The 16,450-nt window shown below is 38.5% G+C and overlaps 1 protein-coding gene across 50 annotated transcripts in view; it reads right to left on the reverse strand.

Annotated features, from left to right (window-relative positions):
* Positions 1 to 16,450, reverse strand: part of TRDN (triadin) — a 798,289-nt gene that overhangs the window by 354,177 nt on the left and 427,662 nt on the right. For 43 of the 50 annotated variants that reach the window (XM_075597200.1, XM_075597198.1, XM_075597218.1 and 40 more), the window contains 11 exons: positions 15,636 to 15,689; positions 14,353 to 14,406; positions 13,578 to 13,631; positions 12,868 to 12,921; positions 11,597 to 11,650; positions 10,784 to 10,837; positions 10,189 to 10,242; positions 6,859 to 6,912; positions 6,005 to 6,058; positions 5,054 to 5,107; positions 4,312 to 4,365 (listed from right to left, as the gene is read on the reverse strand). In XM_075597200.1, the coding sequence (XP_075453315.1) occupies positions 4,312 to 4,365; positions 5,054 to 5,107; positions 6,005 to 6,058; positions 6,859 to 6,912; positions 10,189 to 10,242; positions 10,784 to 10,837; positions 11,597 to 11,650; positions 12,868 to 12,921; positions 13,578 to 13,631; positions 14,353 to 14,406; positions 15,636 to 15,689 (594 nt within the window). The remainder of the gene's footprint in view (positions 1 to 4,311; positions 4,366 to 5,053; positions 5,108 to 6,004; positions 6,059 to 6,858; positions 6,913 to 10,188; positions 10,243 to 10,783; positions 10,838 to 11,596; positions 11,651 to 12,867; positions 12,922 to 13,577; positions 13,632 to 14,352; positions 14,407 to 15,635; positions 15,690 to 16,450) is intronic. The other 7 variants (XM_075597221.1, XM_075597219.1, XM_075597182.1 and 4 more) reach the window with 6 other exon arrangements.

Raw genomic sequence — 16,450 nt, forward strand, 5'->3', positions numbered from 1 at the left:
ATACGCTCATGGCCCCCTTATATGGTAATCCAGATTTTGCTCCCGGTCTAGCGAACAAGAGTTTCCCATTGTGGCGCAAATTGGGGTTGAGGAGGTTGAAGGATCTGGAGGGTAGTAATACAATTAAATCTTTTGAGCTTTTAAAGTCAGAAACGGACATCCCCAACACAGAATTCATTAGATACCTCCAGGTTCGGGCTTTTTACAACGCACATCCGGTGAGACCACCGCTAACAAAGTTTGAACAGCTCTGCGTGAGAGGAACAAACACGCGGGGACTGATTTCTACCTTGTACAGAGACGTGGTCGGTACTGACAAACCAGTTACAGACAAACCTAGATTTATGGCCCAGTGGGAGTCGGATCTCCAGTGCACATTAGAGGACGAGGACTGGACGGCGATTTTTAGAGCGGCAGCAAGTAGCTCCATCTGCACGACCTTGAAGGAGAACTCATATAAGGTAATGTTGCGCTGGTATCTCACCCCAGTTAGATTAGCTAAATTCGTCCCAGGCTCTTCGCCGCTTTGCCCTAGGCAGTGCGGGGAACGGGGGGACTTGGTGCACATGCTGTGGTCTTGCCCGAGAATAGTACCGATTTGGACACAGATTAGAGATTGGCTACAGAGGCTCTTCCTGGGCCTCCAAATTACGCTTGACCCATGGGTGTTCCTATTAAGCAAACCCACAGATGAGGTTTCGCGCTCAGGGAACAGATTAATAGCACATTTTGCAACGGCTATGAGGTGCGAGACAGCAGCATTATGGAACCAGAACGTAATCCCATCACTAGCAAAGATCAGGAATAGAATTTGGTTCATATGCCGAATGGAAAAATTAACGAGTCTAATCAACGACTCCGGCGACAAATTCCAAAAAGTCTGGCTGCCCTGGCTGGCACAGACGGACATCCAGGGAGTGAACGATGCCACGATATGGCTATAATTTAAAGGAAGTGAGTTCTCCTATGAGGGGTGCCAGGGAGTGGGATGAGAAGGACGGTCCGGACGTAGGGATCCCCCAGGTAGCAATAATTTGGCAGAGGCAGTGCAACCTCAGTCGAGAGGGTGGTGCGGTATCACGGCGATGGCAATTCGCTACTGGCGTCGGTTGGAAGGACATAGGATGAAGATTCTTCGCATATCCCCCTCCCCCTTCCCTCTCCCAATCCCTCCCCTCCCCCACTCTCCGTTGTAGTCATGTCTGAATGTTTGTGATGTCTTGTCGTATCCCCATCACGTCGTCTGTTTAGTGTTGTATGTCCCACAGATGGAGTTTATTTGTGTGCGTACTGCAAAAGTTGACATTATGTTTATTTCTTCAATGTATGTATACAAAAACCAATAAAAAAGAATGTTTAAAAAAAAAAAAAAGAAAGGATAGAAACCTGAAAAAGGAGGTTTCAGATCTGACTGATCAAGTCAGTAAAGGAAATAAGAAGCTTCATGAAGAAAAAAAGGTGAAGAATAAAATCCAACAAGAAAAGTTGGAAGTGCTGTTTTCACCAGGAAAAAATCAAATCCTCATATCTTCAATTGGAACTTTCTCAGATCAGAGCAGACTCTGAAAGTTAAAAGAGAAGCATTTTAACACTTCAGAAATATTGCAGAGCTCTTATCTAAGGAAGATTGTTGAGAGAAAGTTATCTGCGCAAACACTCTGCAACGGGCATCATTCAGGTTGCCTACAGGGGAACAAAAGATCATCGGCTTTATAGGCAGAATAAAGTAGCACACCTTCTCCAGTCAATATGGAGAATGTAACAAAGAAAGAGATACAGGTATGAACATTTTAAATAAAATGTAATTGTGGTCCAGTCAAATGATAGAAAGTATCTGCAGCAAAGATGCTACACGAAAATGAAGAAAGCGGCTTGTATGATTGAGTCCAGATATAGGTTCTACGTCACAACCAAGCAAACTGTGCATTGCTATAAGCGCATCCTCTATACCGTCTCAATACTGCAACTGAATTTCCACAAAATCCAGGAAAGAAGAAGTGAATTAAGATTGAGAAGTACAATATACATCCAGTTATGCTACCATACCCACGTGGCCCAAACCAGATTAATCACAATGAAAATAAGCCGCTTTAAAGATTCAGTGTTTGGCTGGAATGAGGTAGAACTGTATCTGTGATCGCTCCCTTAAAAGGCAACAGTAGTTGTCCACTTGTCTTTGCAATGGAAAAAAGGCGCAAGACTACAGGTTTGCCAACTGCAAAATAGAGAGGCCACTGGTAACAATTAGGTGTGAGGGGAACTACAGAAATGTAAGGATCCTAAACCAGACACAAATCTCTACAGAAAAGGGGGTTGTGCTTTTTGCAGATAAACCTGTGATGGATACAGAAGCTGTAGGCCTGGGTACTTGGTACTAAAGGAGTTTCAAAACTATGCTACTATAGCAGACATTCCCTGCCATACATCACTTAGGACTTCAGCACACATTGAAGAAGCGGACAGAATGGATAAATTAATGCAAAGAAGAAAGAAAGGCCCAAGACTACAAGTCTGATGACTGTCAAAGAAAGATGCCACAGGAGTTTTTATCTGCAGAAAATATATTTCAAAATCCACTCACATGGGTTTCAATGTAAATAGTGCAGTTTGATCAAAAGATCTACGACGCCGACGGAGGTCTCGGAGCTGTGTCCGTTGGAGCTGTGTGCGGAGGTCTCGGAGCTGTGCCGTCGGAGCTGTGTGCGGAGGTCTCGGAGCTGTGCCGTCGGAGCTGTGTGCGGAGGTCTTGGAGCTGTGTCTGTCGGAGCTTTGTGCGGAGGTCTCGGAGCTGTGTCCGTCGGAGCTGTGTGCGGAGGTCTCGGAGCTGTGTCCGTCGGAGCTGTGTGCGGAGGTCTCGGAGCTGTGTGCGGAGGTCTCGGAGCTGTGTGCGGAGGTCTCGGAGCTGTGTCTGTCGGAGCTTTGTGCGGAGGTCTCGGAGCTGTGTCCGTCAGAGCTGTGTGCGGAGGTCTCGGAGCTGTGTCCGTCGGAGCTGTGTGTGGAGGTCTCGGAGCTGTGTGCGGAGGTCTCGGAGCTGTGTCCGTCTGAGCTGTGTGCGGAGGTCTCGGAGCTGTGTCCGTCGGAGCTGTGTGCGGAGGTCTCGGAGCTGTGTCCGTCGGAGCTGTGTGCGGAGGTCTCGGAGCTGTGTCCGTCGGAGCTGTGTGCGGAGGTCTTGGAGCTGTGTCCGTCGGAGCTGTGTCCGTCGGAGCTGTGTCCGTCGGAGCTGTGTCCGTCGGAGCTGTGTGCGGAGGTCTCGGAGCTGTGTCCGTCGGAGCTGTGTGCGGAGGTCTCGGAGCTGTGTCCGTCGGCGGATGTAGATCTTTTGATCAAACTGCACTTTTTACATTGAAACCATGTGAGTGGATTTTGAAATATATTTTCTGCAGATAAAAATTGCGTGACAGTCTACAATATGTCTGTTCTTCTTTTAACTATTGCAAGAGGTGAAGATACTTCCTTAAACTGCACATCGCCGCTGTTGCTGTAAAAGAAGAAAACTCTACAAATCTAAAGATACCTTTACGTACTGCACCGACACACTTTATTCGAGCAAATACCCGGTATGTACCTGGCAGATACCTGGAATGCGCCGCTCCTCACCTCTGGCAAGCCCCGTTGCATTTGCCTTCCCAGCCTGGGTTCATGCCTGGCTGATGGGCGGCTGATCTGTTAAATGATAATGATTAGGATTTAATAGGCTGCAATGCTTCACGTGTCTACCAGATGGCATAAATTCATGAATTGTAATGCAGTATATATATATGTACTGTGCAGTATTGCAGCCAGCGGGAATAAAATGCTTCAATCCCTGCCGGAAAATAACTCAATGCACTCGGGCAGAAAACAGTCACAAACCTCAAAACACCCGGGTATACCCGAATTCGTGGGACTAGCCGAGCTCGAATAAAGTGTGTCGCCAGTGTACACGCTGTCACAGATTAATCTGTGAGTATATAATTCGTTGGATGAATGAAGCTTAGATTTCACATCTGAAGTTGTAGACATTTTGCACCATTTGTATATATGTTTTAATTTTTCATGACATTGCGCTCCCTGATTATCCTGGACATCGCTAACTACGAGGATTAAGAAAGTAATCCCGAATTAAGGTTGAGCAGCATCCTATTAAGAAATTTATTTGCACTTATTTTTTGCACTTTGGTTTGAATAATCACCAACTATTATAGGATTTATTTTAATCACTTAAGATTCACTATATTGTATAGTTTTTATGGGATCCTCACTCACAGGATCATAATTGAGATTTGAGCGCTATCTGATAACACATTTTTCACCACTGTGTCAATTGTTCACCTTTATCTTTCTTTGGTGTTCCAGAAGATGTTTTTTCTTTGGATGTTTTGGGTTCTACAAAAAAAGAAGGCCAAAGATCTAATAGAGTCTAAGGTTTTAAAGCAGGCAGGAGGTAGGAAAATCAGATGATGAGGTGAGCCAAGTGGTTCTTACCTGCTGTCACATTCTATGTATATTTCTACCTAATTTACAAAGCATCCGATATGGACATAGCAGCTGCCATACTAGCAAGAAAGTTGCCAATTTAAAGGCTTAATATTGTCAATTACCACCGATGAAAACGAAACTTTCCCGTCACCAGGCGTTTCTCACCATATCTTTTATTAATAATTGTACGTTTGTAAGTTATTTTATTTAAGATTATTAATCATTTTTACGATTTCATACTTATTTTAAGCATTTTCAAAGCCTGATTGTGATACTTGAGCATTTTTCTGCCTAATTTGATATTTTACATCATATGGTTATAAATAATAATAATAATCAAGCTTAGACAAAACACAAGTATTTGTTAGAACCAAAACAAGATTAAAGGTGCCCAGTCTTACATAACAGTATGAGCATCAGGCTGTGTGGGAACTCTAGTACAGAATTTATCAAAGCATTAAATGTCACATTTTGATAACATAAACGAAAATAACGAAATGGATAATTTATATAAAGTTTATATATAAGTAATATAAAGTTTACTATATAAGATATATCGTATGTAAAAGTTACACAATTGTAGAAAATGAAATACCTTCTTTGTCTGAAGTAGTCGTTAGTTTGTCAGGTTTAGTTAGTTTTGCAGGCTCTGTATAGTAAAATATTATAACAAATTAGTTATCTATTGATTAAAAAATCAAGCTCATTGTAATCAACAACTAAACTTCAATAAAACTGGAAATACGGGGATAGTTAATCCAATGTAAATTAATCACAGCAATGAAAGTGCACTCCTTATTACAACATGTAATTCAAAATCCTTTTTCTTTTCAAATATCAGCTGTGTGGTCTTAGATTAGGGGGTGAGAGAAGAGGAGGAGGGGCAGAGATGAGGAGGGAGGGTGAGAGAGATGATGAAGGAGGGTGAGAGTTGAGGAGGGAGAGAGAGAAAAGAGGGGGTGAGAAATGCGTGGGGATGAGAGATGAGCAGGGGGGTGAGAAATGAGGAGGGGAGTGAAAGAAAAGGAAGGGGTGCAGGAAGAAGGGGGTGAGAGAAGAGGTGGTAAAAGGTAGAGGATGGGGAGAGAGGGTTAGGAAGAGGGGTTAAAGGATTAGGTGGAGGGTTAGAGAGGAGGAGGAGTGAGTGAGGATGAGTGGAGTGAGAGAAGGAGAGGAGGGTTATTAGAAAGAGGAGAATGGGAGGTGAGAGAGAGGAGCTACTGTATAACGTTGGTTTAAAGTTCACAAAGGGTGCCGAATAGCCTTGCACAGGCCCTGCAGGTGATGCTATGTTTAAGTGCACAAAATGTAGCAATGTAATATCTATTTTTATAATGATTCATACAAAGCTTATTTTACACAGATAATGACAATGTGTAATACATCTACTTTTGTATTGCCTTCTATATTTCCACACAACTTCATCATGTCCTTGATCAAGTCTTGCAAAGCCAATAGCCAATATTTTGTGGACTAATTATGCTCTATTTACAAATACATTTCAGACTTTAAAAATCTGCAAAAAAATTATAAATTAATTGTTCACCTTTATCTTTCTTTGGTGTTACAGTAGATGGTTTTATTTGGGATTTTTCAGGTTCTACAAAAAAAGAAACTGCAGGATCAAAGAGGGTCTGAAGTTTTACAGCAGACAGGAGATAGGGAACTGGGCAGACTAGGTGAGCCAGGTGGTTCTTATCTGTTCTTGAATGCTATGGTTCTCCCTACCACTGGGAGCATCTAATGATATGGGCAAAGTGTAGTTAGCGCCTAACTGTCACTTGTAAGAAAGTTGTCGAGGCTTAACATGAGCAATAACAACTAAACAGCATTAAACAACTTTGGAGATAGGCAAAACTAGGAGTTTGAAATCAGAACCTAACAGAGCCTTACATTCAAAACCAAAACCCACCCAACCATTATGTAGAGTCAACGACAAAATCAGAACACCAGACTAAGTGCCCATCTCTAGTTATTTCTCTTCCTTTCTTTCTAAATTATTTTAAAATATTTTCAAGTATATTATTTACGTTTCCTAATTATAGTTATGATATGATACTTATTTTAAGAATTTGCCACGTCTGATTATGCTATTTTAGCATTTTCCTGCTTAATTTGAGTTTTGAGTCCATAATTTGGTGAAAATAAAAAACCAGAACCAAACAAATCAAGTTTTGGAAATACTGCAAACATAACAAGAACTTATTTTAGAACCAAAAGTGGCAACCTTTACTTATTATGGAGAACTCAGGCTGTGTGGGAACTCTAGTTCAGAAGTTACAAAAAATTATAATGGAGGGGACTATTTCCTGTGAAATCATTTATAACATAAACCAAATTCATTATTAATATACAGTTTACAACATGTGACATCTGTAAAACTTGTAGAATATAAAATACCTTGTTTGACTGAAGTTGTTGTTACTTTGACGGGTTTCATTAGTTTTCCAATTTCTGCATATAAAAATATTACAACAAATAAAATACCAAATGTAGTATCTGTTAATTACATAGTCAAGCACATTTTTAATCAAAAACTAAAAGTAAAAAAAAAATGGAAAAACAGCGATCTTTAATCCAATGTAAATTAGTCACAGCACTGAAAGGGTACACATCCTTTTCAATGTAAATATACATATACAATATAGAGTACAATGTTAAAGCAGAAGTTGGGATATGAATCTAAAAGTATTTTATAATTAACGTAAAAGTGCAGCAAGAGGTAGCAGGAATACAGATCAATGGCATAACAGTCCATATCTAGTAAGTGGAGCTGTCCAATTAGAATCCTTCCGTTGCCAGTGAACACCTTATGGCCCATACAAATTAACCAAAATGTATCTTAAACGGGTGTCCTGTGGCATAACACTGCTAACTAAATATAATCCAATATCCCATTACCCAGGTGATGCTATGTACAGTATAAGTGTACAAAATGTATGAATATAATATAATATAATTTGTATACTGATAAAGTTTTACAGCAGGTACAGTAGAAGGTAGGGAAATGAGAAGATGAGGTGACCCAAGTGGTCCTTATCTGCTGTAAAATTCATTGTCTAGGCGCAAAGTTTATCTTTCCTGTCTCGCCTTCAAATAATTTCTGGGCAAGCTTCCCGTCTATCTGAACAAGCTCCTCACCCCTACCACATGCAACACATATCATCTGAGATCTGACTCCAAAAGACTGTTCATGGTCCCAAGGCTCAACAAAGTATCCGGCCGCTCCTCCTCCACTTACCGGGCACCCCACAAATGGAACAGTCTACGGAGACTCTCACAGCCACCACCAGTCTAACTTCTTTCAAAACTGAAGCAGTCTCACTTTTTGATCTGGTCTGTAACTGTTACAGTGGCGGCCGAGCTGAGTCTTCAGCGGCCGCCACCGCAATGTGCGGGCAGACGCGGCTGTTTTTTTTTTTCATGCCGCTCGTCACTGATACGCGGTCACGCGTGCCAGGGTGAGTGCACGCGTGGTGTGCGTGCCCAGGGTTCCCCAAAGGTGGTGGCGGGGTAAGGGGGGATGTGTGAAGCAGAGGGGGACCCGGGGGACCCGGAGAAGCAGGGCAGAGCAGAGGCAGAGGTCGCGAGGGGAGGGGAACACGGGGAAGGATGCGGGGAAGATGCGGCTGGCGCGCGGCCAAGTTCGGCGCCAGCCCGAAAACAGCAGCGGGACAAGACGGGTAAGTGTGAGACTGAAGCTGGCCGCAGCAGTACATACGCCTATAATACATATTATCTCTAAGTGTGCATGGTATGTCTTGTATATAATGTATACCCTGTTCACTTATGAAACTATGTATTGTAACCATGTATTGTTTGTCATTTAACTCTGTGCCCAGGACAGACTTGAAAACTAGAGTTAACTCTGAATGTATTACTTCCTGGTAAAACATTTTATAAATAAATAAATAAATTGTTTCTACCTAGAACTTGGAACATCTCATGATATAGGCATAGCAATTGCCTTATAGCAAGAACATTTCTATTGCCAAGGCTTAATATTATCAATTACCACCAATCTAAACAAAACAAAGGTTGAAATAGGTACTGTACATTCAGGTGAGTCAAATCAGAACCTTAAATTGCAAAACCAAATACTAAAAAAAAAAACTTAAAAAATATATAGAACAAAAGACAAAATTAAAACACCAGGCCACTTGCCCATATCTAGGTGTTTCTAGCTTTTTCTACGTTTTTCGGTTATATTATATAAGATTCATAATTATTTTTACGATTTGATACTTATTTGAATCATTTTCAAAGCCTGATAATGATACTCTATCATTTTTTCATATAGTAAAAATAATAATAATAATAATAATCATCATGTTTTAGCAAAACACAAATATTTGTTAGAACTAAAACACAATTAAAGGTGCCCAGTCTTACATAACAGGGTGAGCATCAGGCAGTGTGGGAACTCTAGTACAGAATTTACCAAACCATTAAATGTCACATTTTGATAACATAAACAAAATAGATGATTAATATACAGTTTACTATATAAGAGATATAGTATGTAAAGGTTACATAATTGTAGAAAATGAAATACTTTGTTTGTCTGAAGCTGCCGTTAGTTTGTCAGGTTTAGTTAGTTTTGTAGGCTCTGCATATTAAAATATTATGACATAAATTATCTGTTGTCAAAAAAATCACAGCAATGAACGTGCACCCATTAATACAGCATTTCATTCAAAATTGTGTGCCCCTCCCCCCCAAATATCAGGTGTTTAGTATCATCAAATACTGCATTTAAAAAAATAGCCATACTGGATGACCTGGAATGCAGGATCAACACTGATTGATCACGGGAGAATTAATCAATTGGCATCATAGATAATAATATTGCCATAAATGCATGGAACTGCTGCATTTATTAAAACACAAAAACAAAAAGTAGGCAAGGTTCTGCTTTAATTTACAATATACATATACATAGGAAATATAAGAGTAGTACGTTAAAGCAGAGTTTGGGATATTAATCTCAAAGCGCTTACAATCAACTAAAAGGTTCAGCAAGAGACAGCAATACCACGCACCAAAGGCACAAAGGCCCATATCAAGTAAGTGGTGCTATGAAATAAGAATCCTTGCAGCGCCACTGGACACTTTATGTTCTTTGTGCAAATACATGTCCGACTAATAATCTGCAAAGAATAATAAATTACAGCGCAGATTGTTCAAAGGAGGAAAAGTTAGAGGGAGAGAGGGAGAGGGGGAGAAAGGAGGGGTGAGAGAAAGGGGGGGTAAGAGAGAAAGGTGGTAGAGAAATAAAGAGGGGGAGTAGTGGATAGGGAGAGAGGGGAGGGACAGAGAAAGCGAGAGGGGGACAGCGAGTGGGGAGAGAGGATGAGGAGAAAAGAGGAAGGTGCGAAGAGAAAGAGAAGGGGGAGTGAGAGGGGGGACAAAGGGAGGGTGAGGGGGAGTGAGGATAAACTAACAGGTGGCTTTCAGGGGATATTTCATGGCATAACACCACTAACTAAATATAACAACATTTAGGAATATATATCTAATTTTTATACTGACTCATAAAAAGCTTATTTTACACAGACAATAACATTGTTTAAACAATGTACTTTTGTATTGCTCTTCTGTATTTCCGCACAACTTTATCATGCCCTTGATCAAGTCTAGCACAACCACAATAGCCATTATTTTGAGGACTAATAATGTCAAACTTGAATAATCTGGAAAAAATACTAAATTACAGCGCTGATTGTTCACCTTTATCTTTCTTTGGTGTTACATTAGATGGTTTTACTTTGGATTTTTCAGGTTCTACAAAAAAAAGAAAGCGAAGAATCAAAGAGGGTCTAACATTTTACTGAAGGCCAGGAGATAGGGAACTGGGAGGATGAGGTGACCAATTGCCAATGACCACAAATACAAATAAACGTAATAGTAGGGATGGGAAAATCCAGGTGATTGAATCAGAACCTACCTATCCAGAATGTAACATTTCAAAACAAAATAATAAAATCAAAACTAAAACTCATACATTATTTAGAACCAAAGCGCCTATCTTTACATCTTTCTCGTCATGTCTTTTTTAAAATAATTTTACGTTTTTCAGTTATATTATTGACGTTTTCTGATTACGTTTCAGCTATACAGTATTGCAGAGATTACAAAGTTGTTGACAATTAAAAACTTTGTTTGACTGAAGTTGTCGTTGGTTTGTCAGGTTCCACACAACTTTATCATGTTCTTCATCAAATCAGGCACAACCAGTAGCCAATTTTTTGTGAACTTTACACAAATACATGTCTGACTTTATTAATATGCACAAAAATAATAAATTACAGCGCTGATTGCTCACCTTTACCTTTCTTTGGTGTTACAGTAGCTGGTTTTACTTTGGATGTTTCAGGTTCTACAAAAAAGAAAGCGAAAGATCAAAGAGGATCTAAAGTTTAACAGGAGGCAAGAGGTAGGGAGATGTGAACTGCTGTAATATTCATTGTTTCTAACTAGCACTGGGAACATCTAATGATATTGGCACAGCAACAGCCTTAATTGCAAACGCATTTCTATTTTCAAGGCTTAATATTGTCAATTACCACCAATGTAAATGAAAGGTTGAGATAGGTACTGTACATTCAGGTATGTCAAATCAGACCCTACAAGAATCTTAAATTGCAAAAAACAAATACAAAAGTAAAAACTAAAAAAATATATAGAACCAAAGACAAAATCACAGCACCAGGCTACGTGCCATCGCTAGGTGTTTCTCACCGTATCTTTTTGTAGGTTGTCCAGTTATATTATTTAAGATTCCTAATTATTTTCACGATTTGATACTTATTTTAATCATTTTCAAAGCCTGATAATGATACTTTAGCATTTTTCGACTTCATTTGATGTTTTACATCATATGGTAAAAAAATAAATAATTATCAAGTTTTAGCAAAACACAAATATTTGTTAGAACCAAAACACGATTAAAGGTGCCCAGTCTTACATAACAGGGCGAGCATCAGGCTGTGTGGGAACTCTATAGAATTTACCAAAGCATTAAATGTCACATTTTGATAACATAAACAAAATAGATTATAATATACAGTACTTTATAGATAACTATATATTAGAGATACAGTATGTAAAGGTTACATAATTGTAGAAAATGAAATACCTTGTTTGTCTGAAGTTGTCGTTAGTTTGTCAGGTTTAGTTAGTTTTGCAGGCTCTGCATATTAAAATATTATAACAACTATATTATCTGTTGTCAAAAAATCACAGCAATGAACGTGCACCCATTAATACAGAATTTCATTCAAAATTCTGTGGTTTTTTTTCCAAAATATCAGGTGTGTAGTATTAGATAATACAAATCTACTTTTATGCAGTTTTAAATTATTTTTTAATGTATTAAGCTTCCTTGTGTTGCTATAGCAAACATGTAGGAAGTCACAGCAATTCCTATTTTAAAACAGGCAGCCATACTGGGATGCAGGATCTTGGCCGATCGATCACGAGAGAATTAATCAATCGGCAGATTAGATCATCTGGATAATAACATTGCCTTAAATGCAAGGAACTGCTGCATTTGTTAAAACATACAACAACAAAAAATTAGGCAAGGTTCCCCTTTAATTTCTATATAAATATACATAGGCAATATAAGCAGTACGTTAAAGCAGAGTTTGGGATATGAATCTCAAAGTGCTTACAATCAACTAAAAGGTTCCGCAAGAGACAGCAATACCAGGCACCAAAGGCACAAAGGCCCATATCAAGTAAGTGGTGCTATGCGATAAGAATCCTTGCAGCGCCAGTGGACACTTTATGTTCTTTGTGCAAATACATGTCTGACTAATAATCTGCAAAGAATAATAAATTACAGCGCAGATTGTTCAGAGGAGGAAGAGTTATAGGGATAGAGGGAGAGGGGGAGAAGAGTGGGGAGAAAGTAGGGGTGAGATAATGGGAGGTAAGAGAGAAAGGTGGTAGAGAAATAAAGGGGGGAGTAGTGGGAAGGGAGAGAGAAGGGGAATGAGAAAGCGAGAGGGGGAGAGCGAGTGGGGAGGAGGAAGGAGAGAGGAGGAGGGAGCGGAGAGAAAGAGAAGGGGACAGAGGGGGACAGAGGGGAGGGTGGGGGGGCGTGCGGATAAACCAAAAGGTGTCTTTCAGGGGATATTTCATGGCATAACACCATTAAATAAATATAACACAATTTAGGAATATTTATCTAATTTTTATACTGACTCATAAAAAGCTTATTTTACACAGATAATGACATTGTTTAAACAATGTACTTTTGTATTGCTCTTTTGTATTTCAGCACAACTTTATCATGTCCTTGATCAAGTCTAGCACCACCACAATAGCCATTATTTTGTGGACTAATAATGTCAAACTTGAATAATCTGCAAAAAATACTAAATTACAGCACTGATTGTTCACCTTTATCTTTCTTCAGTGTTACATTAGATGGTTTTACTTTGAAATTTTCAGGTTCTACAAAAAAAAGAAAGCGAAGGATCAAAGAGGGTCTAACATTTTACTGCAGCCAGGAGATAGGGAACTGGGAGGATGAGGTGACCAAGTGGTTCTTATCTGTTGTCACAATCTTCGTATGTTTCTACCTGACATAGGGAGGATCTAATGATACGGGCATAGCAGCTACCCTACTAGCAAGAAAGTTGCTATTACCGAGGCTTAATATTGCCAATGACCACAAATACAAATAAACGTAATAGTAGAGATGGGAAAATCCAGGTTGAAATCAGAACCTACCTATCCAGAATGTAACATTTCAAAACAAAATAATAAAATCAAAGCTAAATCTCATAATTATTTAGAACCAAAGCGCAATCTTTATATCTTTCTCGTCATATCTTTTTAAAATAATTTTACGTTTTTCAGATATATTATTGAAGTTTTCTGATTACGTTTCAGATATACTGTACTGTAGAGATTACAAAGTTGTTGAAAATTAAAAAACTTTGTTTGACTGAAGTTGTCGTTTGTTTGTCAGGTTCCACACAATTTTATCATGTTCTTGATCAAATCAGGCACAACCAGTAGCCAATTTTTTTGTGAACTTTACACAAATACATGTCTGACTTTATTAATATGCACAAAAATAATAAATTACTGCGCTGATTGCTCACCTTTACCTTTCTTTGGTGTTACAGTAGCTGGTTTTACTTTGGATTTTTCAGGTTCTACAAAAAAGAAAGCGAAGGATCAAAGAGGAACTAAAGTTTAACAGGACGCAAGAGGTAGGGAAATGTGAACTGCTGTAATATTCATTGTTTCTACCTAGCACTGGGAACACCTAATTATATGGGCATAGCAACAGGCTTAATTGCAAAAATCTTTCTATTTGCAAGGCTTAATATTATCAATTACCACCAATGTAAATGAAAGGTTGAGATAGGTAATGTATATTCAGGTATGACAAAACAGACCCTACAAGAATCTTAAATTGCAAAAAACAAATACAAAAGTAAAAACTAAAAAAATATATAGAACCAAAGACAAAATCACAACACCAGGCTACGTGCCATCGCTAGGTGTTTCTCACCGTATCTTTTTGTAGGTTTTCCGGTGATATTATTTAAGATTCCTAATAATTTTCAAAGCCTGATAATGATACTTTAGCATTTTTCTGCTTAATTTGATGTTTTACATCATATGGTAAAAAAATAAATAATTATCAAGTTTTAGTAAAACACAAATATTTGTTAGAACCAAAACACGATTAAAGGTGCCCAGTCTTGCATAACAGGGCGAGCATCAGGCTGTGTGGGAACTCTATAGAATTTACCAAAGCATTAAATATCACATTTTGATAACATAAACAAAATAGATTATAATATACTTTACAGATTACTATATGAGATACAGTATATAAAGGTTACGTAATTGTAGAAAATGAAATACCTTGTTTGTCTGAAGTTGTCGTTAGTTTGTCAGGTTTAGTTAGTTTTGCAGGCTCTGCATATTAAAATATTATAACAAATATATTATCTATTGTCAAAAAATCATAGCAATGAACATGCACCCATTAATACAATATTTCATTCAAAATTCTGTGGTATTTTTTTTTAAATATTAGGTGTGTAGTATTTGATAATACAAATCTACTTTTATGCAGTTTTAATTTTTTTTTAATGTATTAAGCTTCCTTTTGTTGCTATAGCAAATATATACAGTAGGAAGCCACAGCACTTCCTATTGAAAACAGGCAGCCATACTGGGTGCCCTGGGATGCAGGATCTTCGCTGATCGATCACGAGAAAATGAATCAATCAGCAGACTAGATAATCTGGATAATAACATTGCCGTAAATGCAGGGAACTGCTGCATTTGTTAAAACATACAACAACAAAAATTGGGCAAGGTTCCGCTTTAATTTACAATATAAATATACATAGGCAATATAAGAATAGTATGTTAAGGCAGAGTTTGGGATATGAATCTCAAAGCGCTTACAATCAACTAAAGGTTCAGCAAGAGAAAGCAATAACAGGCACCAAAGGCACAAAGGCCCATATCAAGTAAGTGGTGCTATGCGATAAGAATCCTTGCAGCTCCACTGGACACTTTATGTTCTTTGTGCAAATACATGTCTGACTTTAATAATCTGCAAAGAATAATAAACTACAGCGCAGTTTGTTAAGAGGAGGAAGAGTTAGAGGGATAGAGGGAGAAGGGGAAAGAGTTGGGAGAAAGGAGGGGTGAGAGAAAGGAGGGTAAGAGAGAAAGATGGTAGAAAAATAAAGAGGGGGAGTAGTGGGAAGGGAGAGAGAGGGGTGAATGAGAATGTGAGAGGGGGAAAGTGAGTGGGGAGAGAGGGGGAGGAGAGAGGAGGAGGGAGCAGAGAGAAAGAGACGGGGAGAGAGGGAGACATAGGGGGAAGGAGGGTGAGGATAAACCAAAAGGTGTCTTTCAGGGGATATTTCATGGCATAACACCATTAAATAAATATAACAAAATTTAGGAATATATATCTAATTTTTATACTGACTCATAAAAGGTATTTTACACAGACAATAACATTGTTTAAACAATGTACTTTTGTATTGCCCCTCTGTATGTCCGCACAACTTTATCATGTCCTTGATCAAGTCTAGCACAACCACAATAGCCATTATTTTGTGGACTAATAATGTCAAACTTGAATAATCTGTAAAAAATAATAAATTACAGCGCTGATTGTTCACCTTTATCTTTCTTTGGTGTTACATTAGATTGTTTTACTTTGGATTTTTCAGGTTCTACAAAAAAAAGAAAGCGAAGGATCAAAGAGGGTCTAACATTTTACTGCAGCCAGGAGATAGGGAACTGGGAGGATGAGGTGACCAAGTGGTTCTTATCTGTTGTCACAATCTTCGTATGTTTCTACCTAACATAGGGAGGATCTAATGATACGGGCATAGCAGCTTCCCTACTAGCAAGAAAGTTGCTATTGCCGAGGCTTAATATTGCCAATGACCACAAATACAAATAAACGTAATAGTAGAGATGGGAAAATCCAGGTTGAAATCAGAACCTACCTATCCAGAATGTAACATTTCAATACAAAATAATAAAATCAAAGCTAAATCTCATAAATCTCCTCTTCCTTAATGTTACTTTTATGTCTAAAGCAATTATTCCCATGATCTGTTATTTATATTATCTGTTATTTATTTGATTACCACATGTATTACTACTGTGAAGCGCTATGTACATTAATGGCGCTATATAAATAAAGACATACAATACAATGCAATTTAGAACCAAAGCGCCTATCTTTATATCTTTCTCGTCATGTCTTTTTAAAATAATTTTACGTTTTTCAGATATATTATTGAAGTTTTCTGATTACGTTTCAGATATACTGTACTGTAGAGATCACAAAGTTGTTGAAAATTAAAAAACTTTGTTTGACTGAAGTTGTCTTTGGTATGTCAGGTTCCACACAATTTTATCATGTTCTTGATCAAATCAGGCACAACCAGTAGCCAATTTTATGTGAACTTTACACAAATACATG

This window comes from Ascaphus truei, chromosome 4, assembly GCF_040206685.1.
Source record: "Ascaphus truei isolate aAscTru1 chromosome 4, aAscTru1.hap1, whole genome shotgun sequence".
In the NCBI taxonomy this organism is placed as follows: Eukaryota; Metazoa; Chordata; class Amphibia; order Anura; family Ascaphidae; genus Ascaphus; species Ascaphus truei.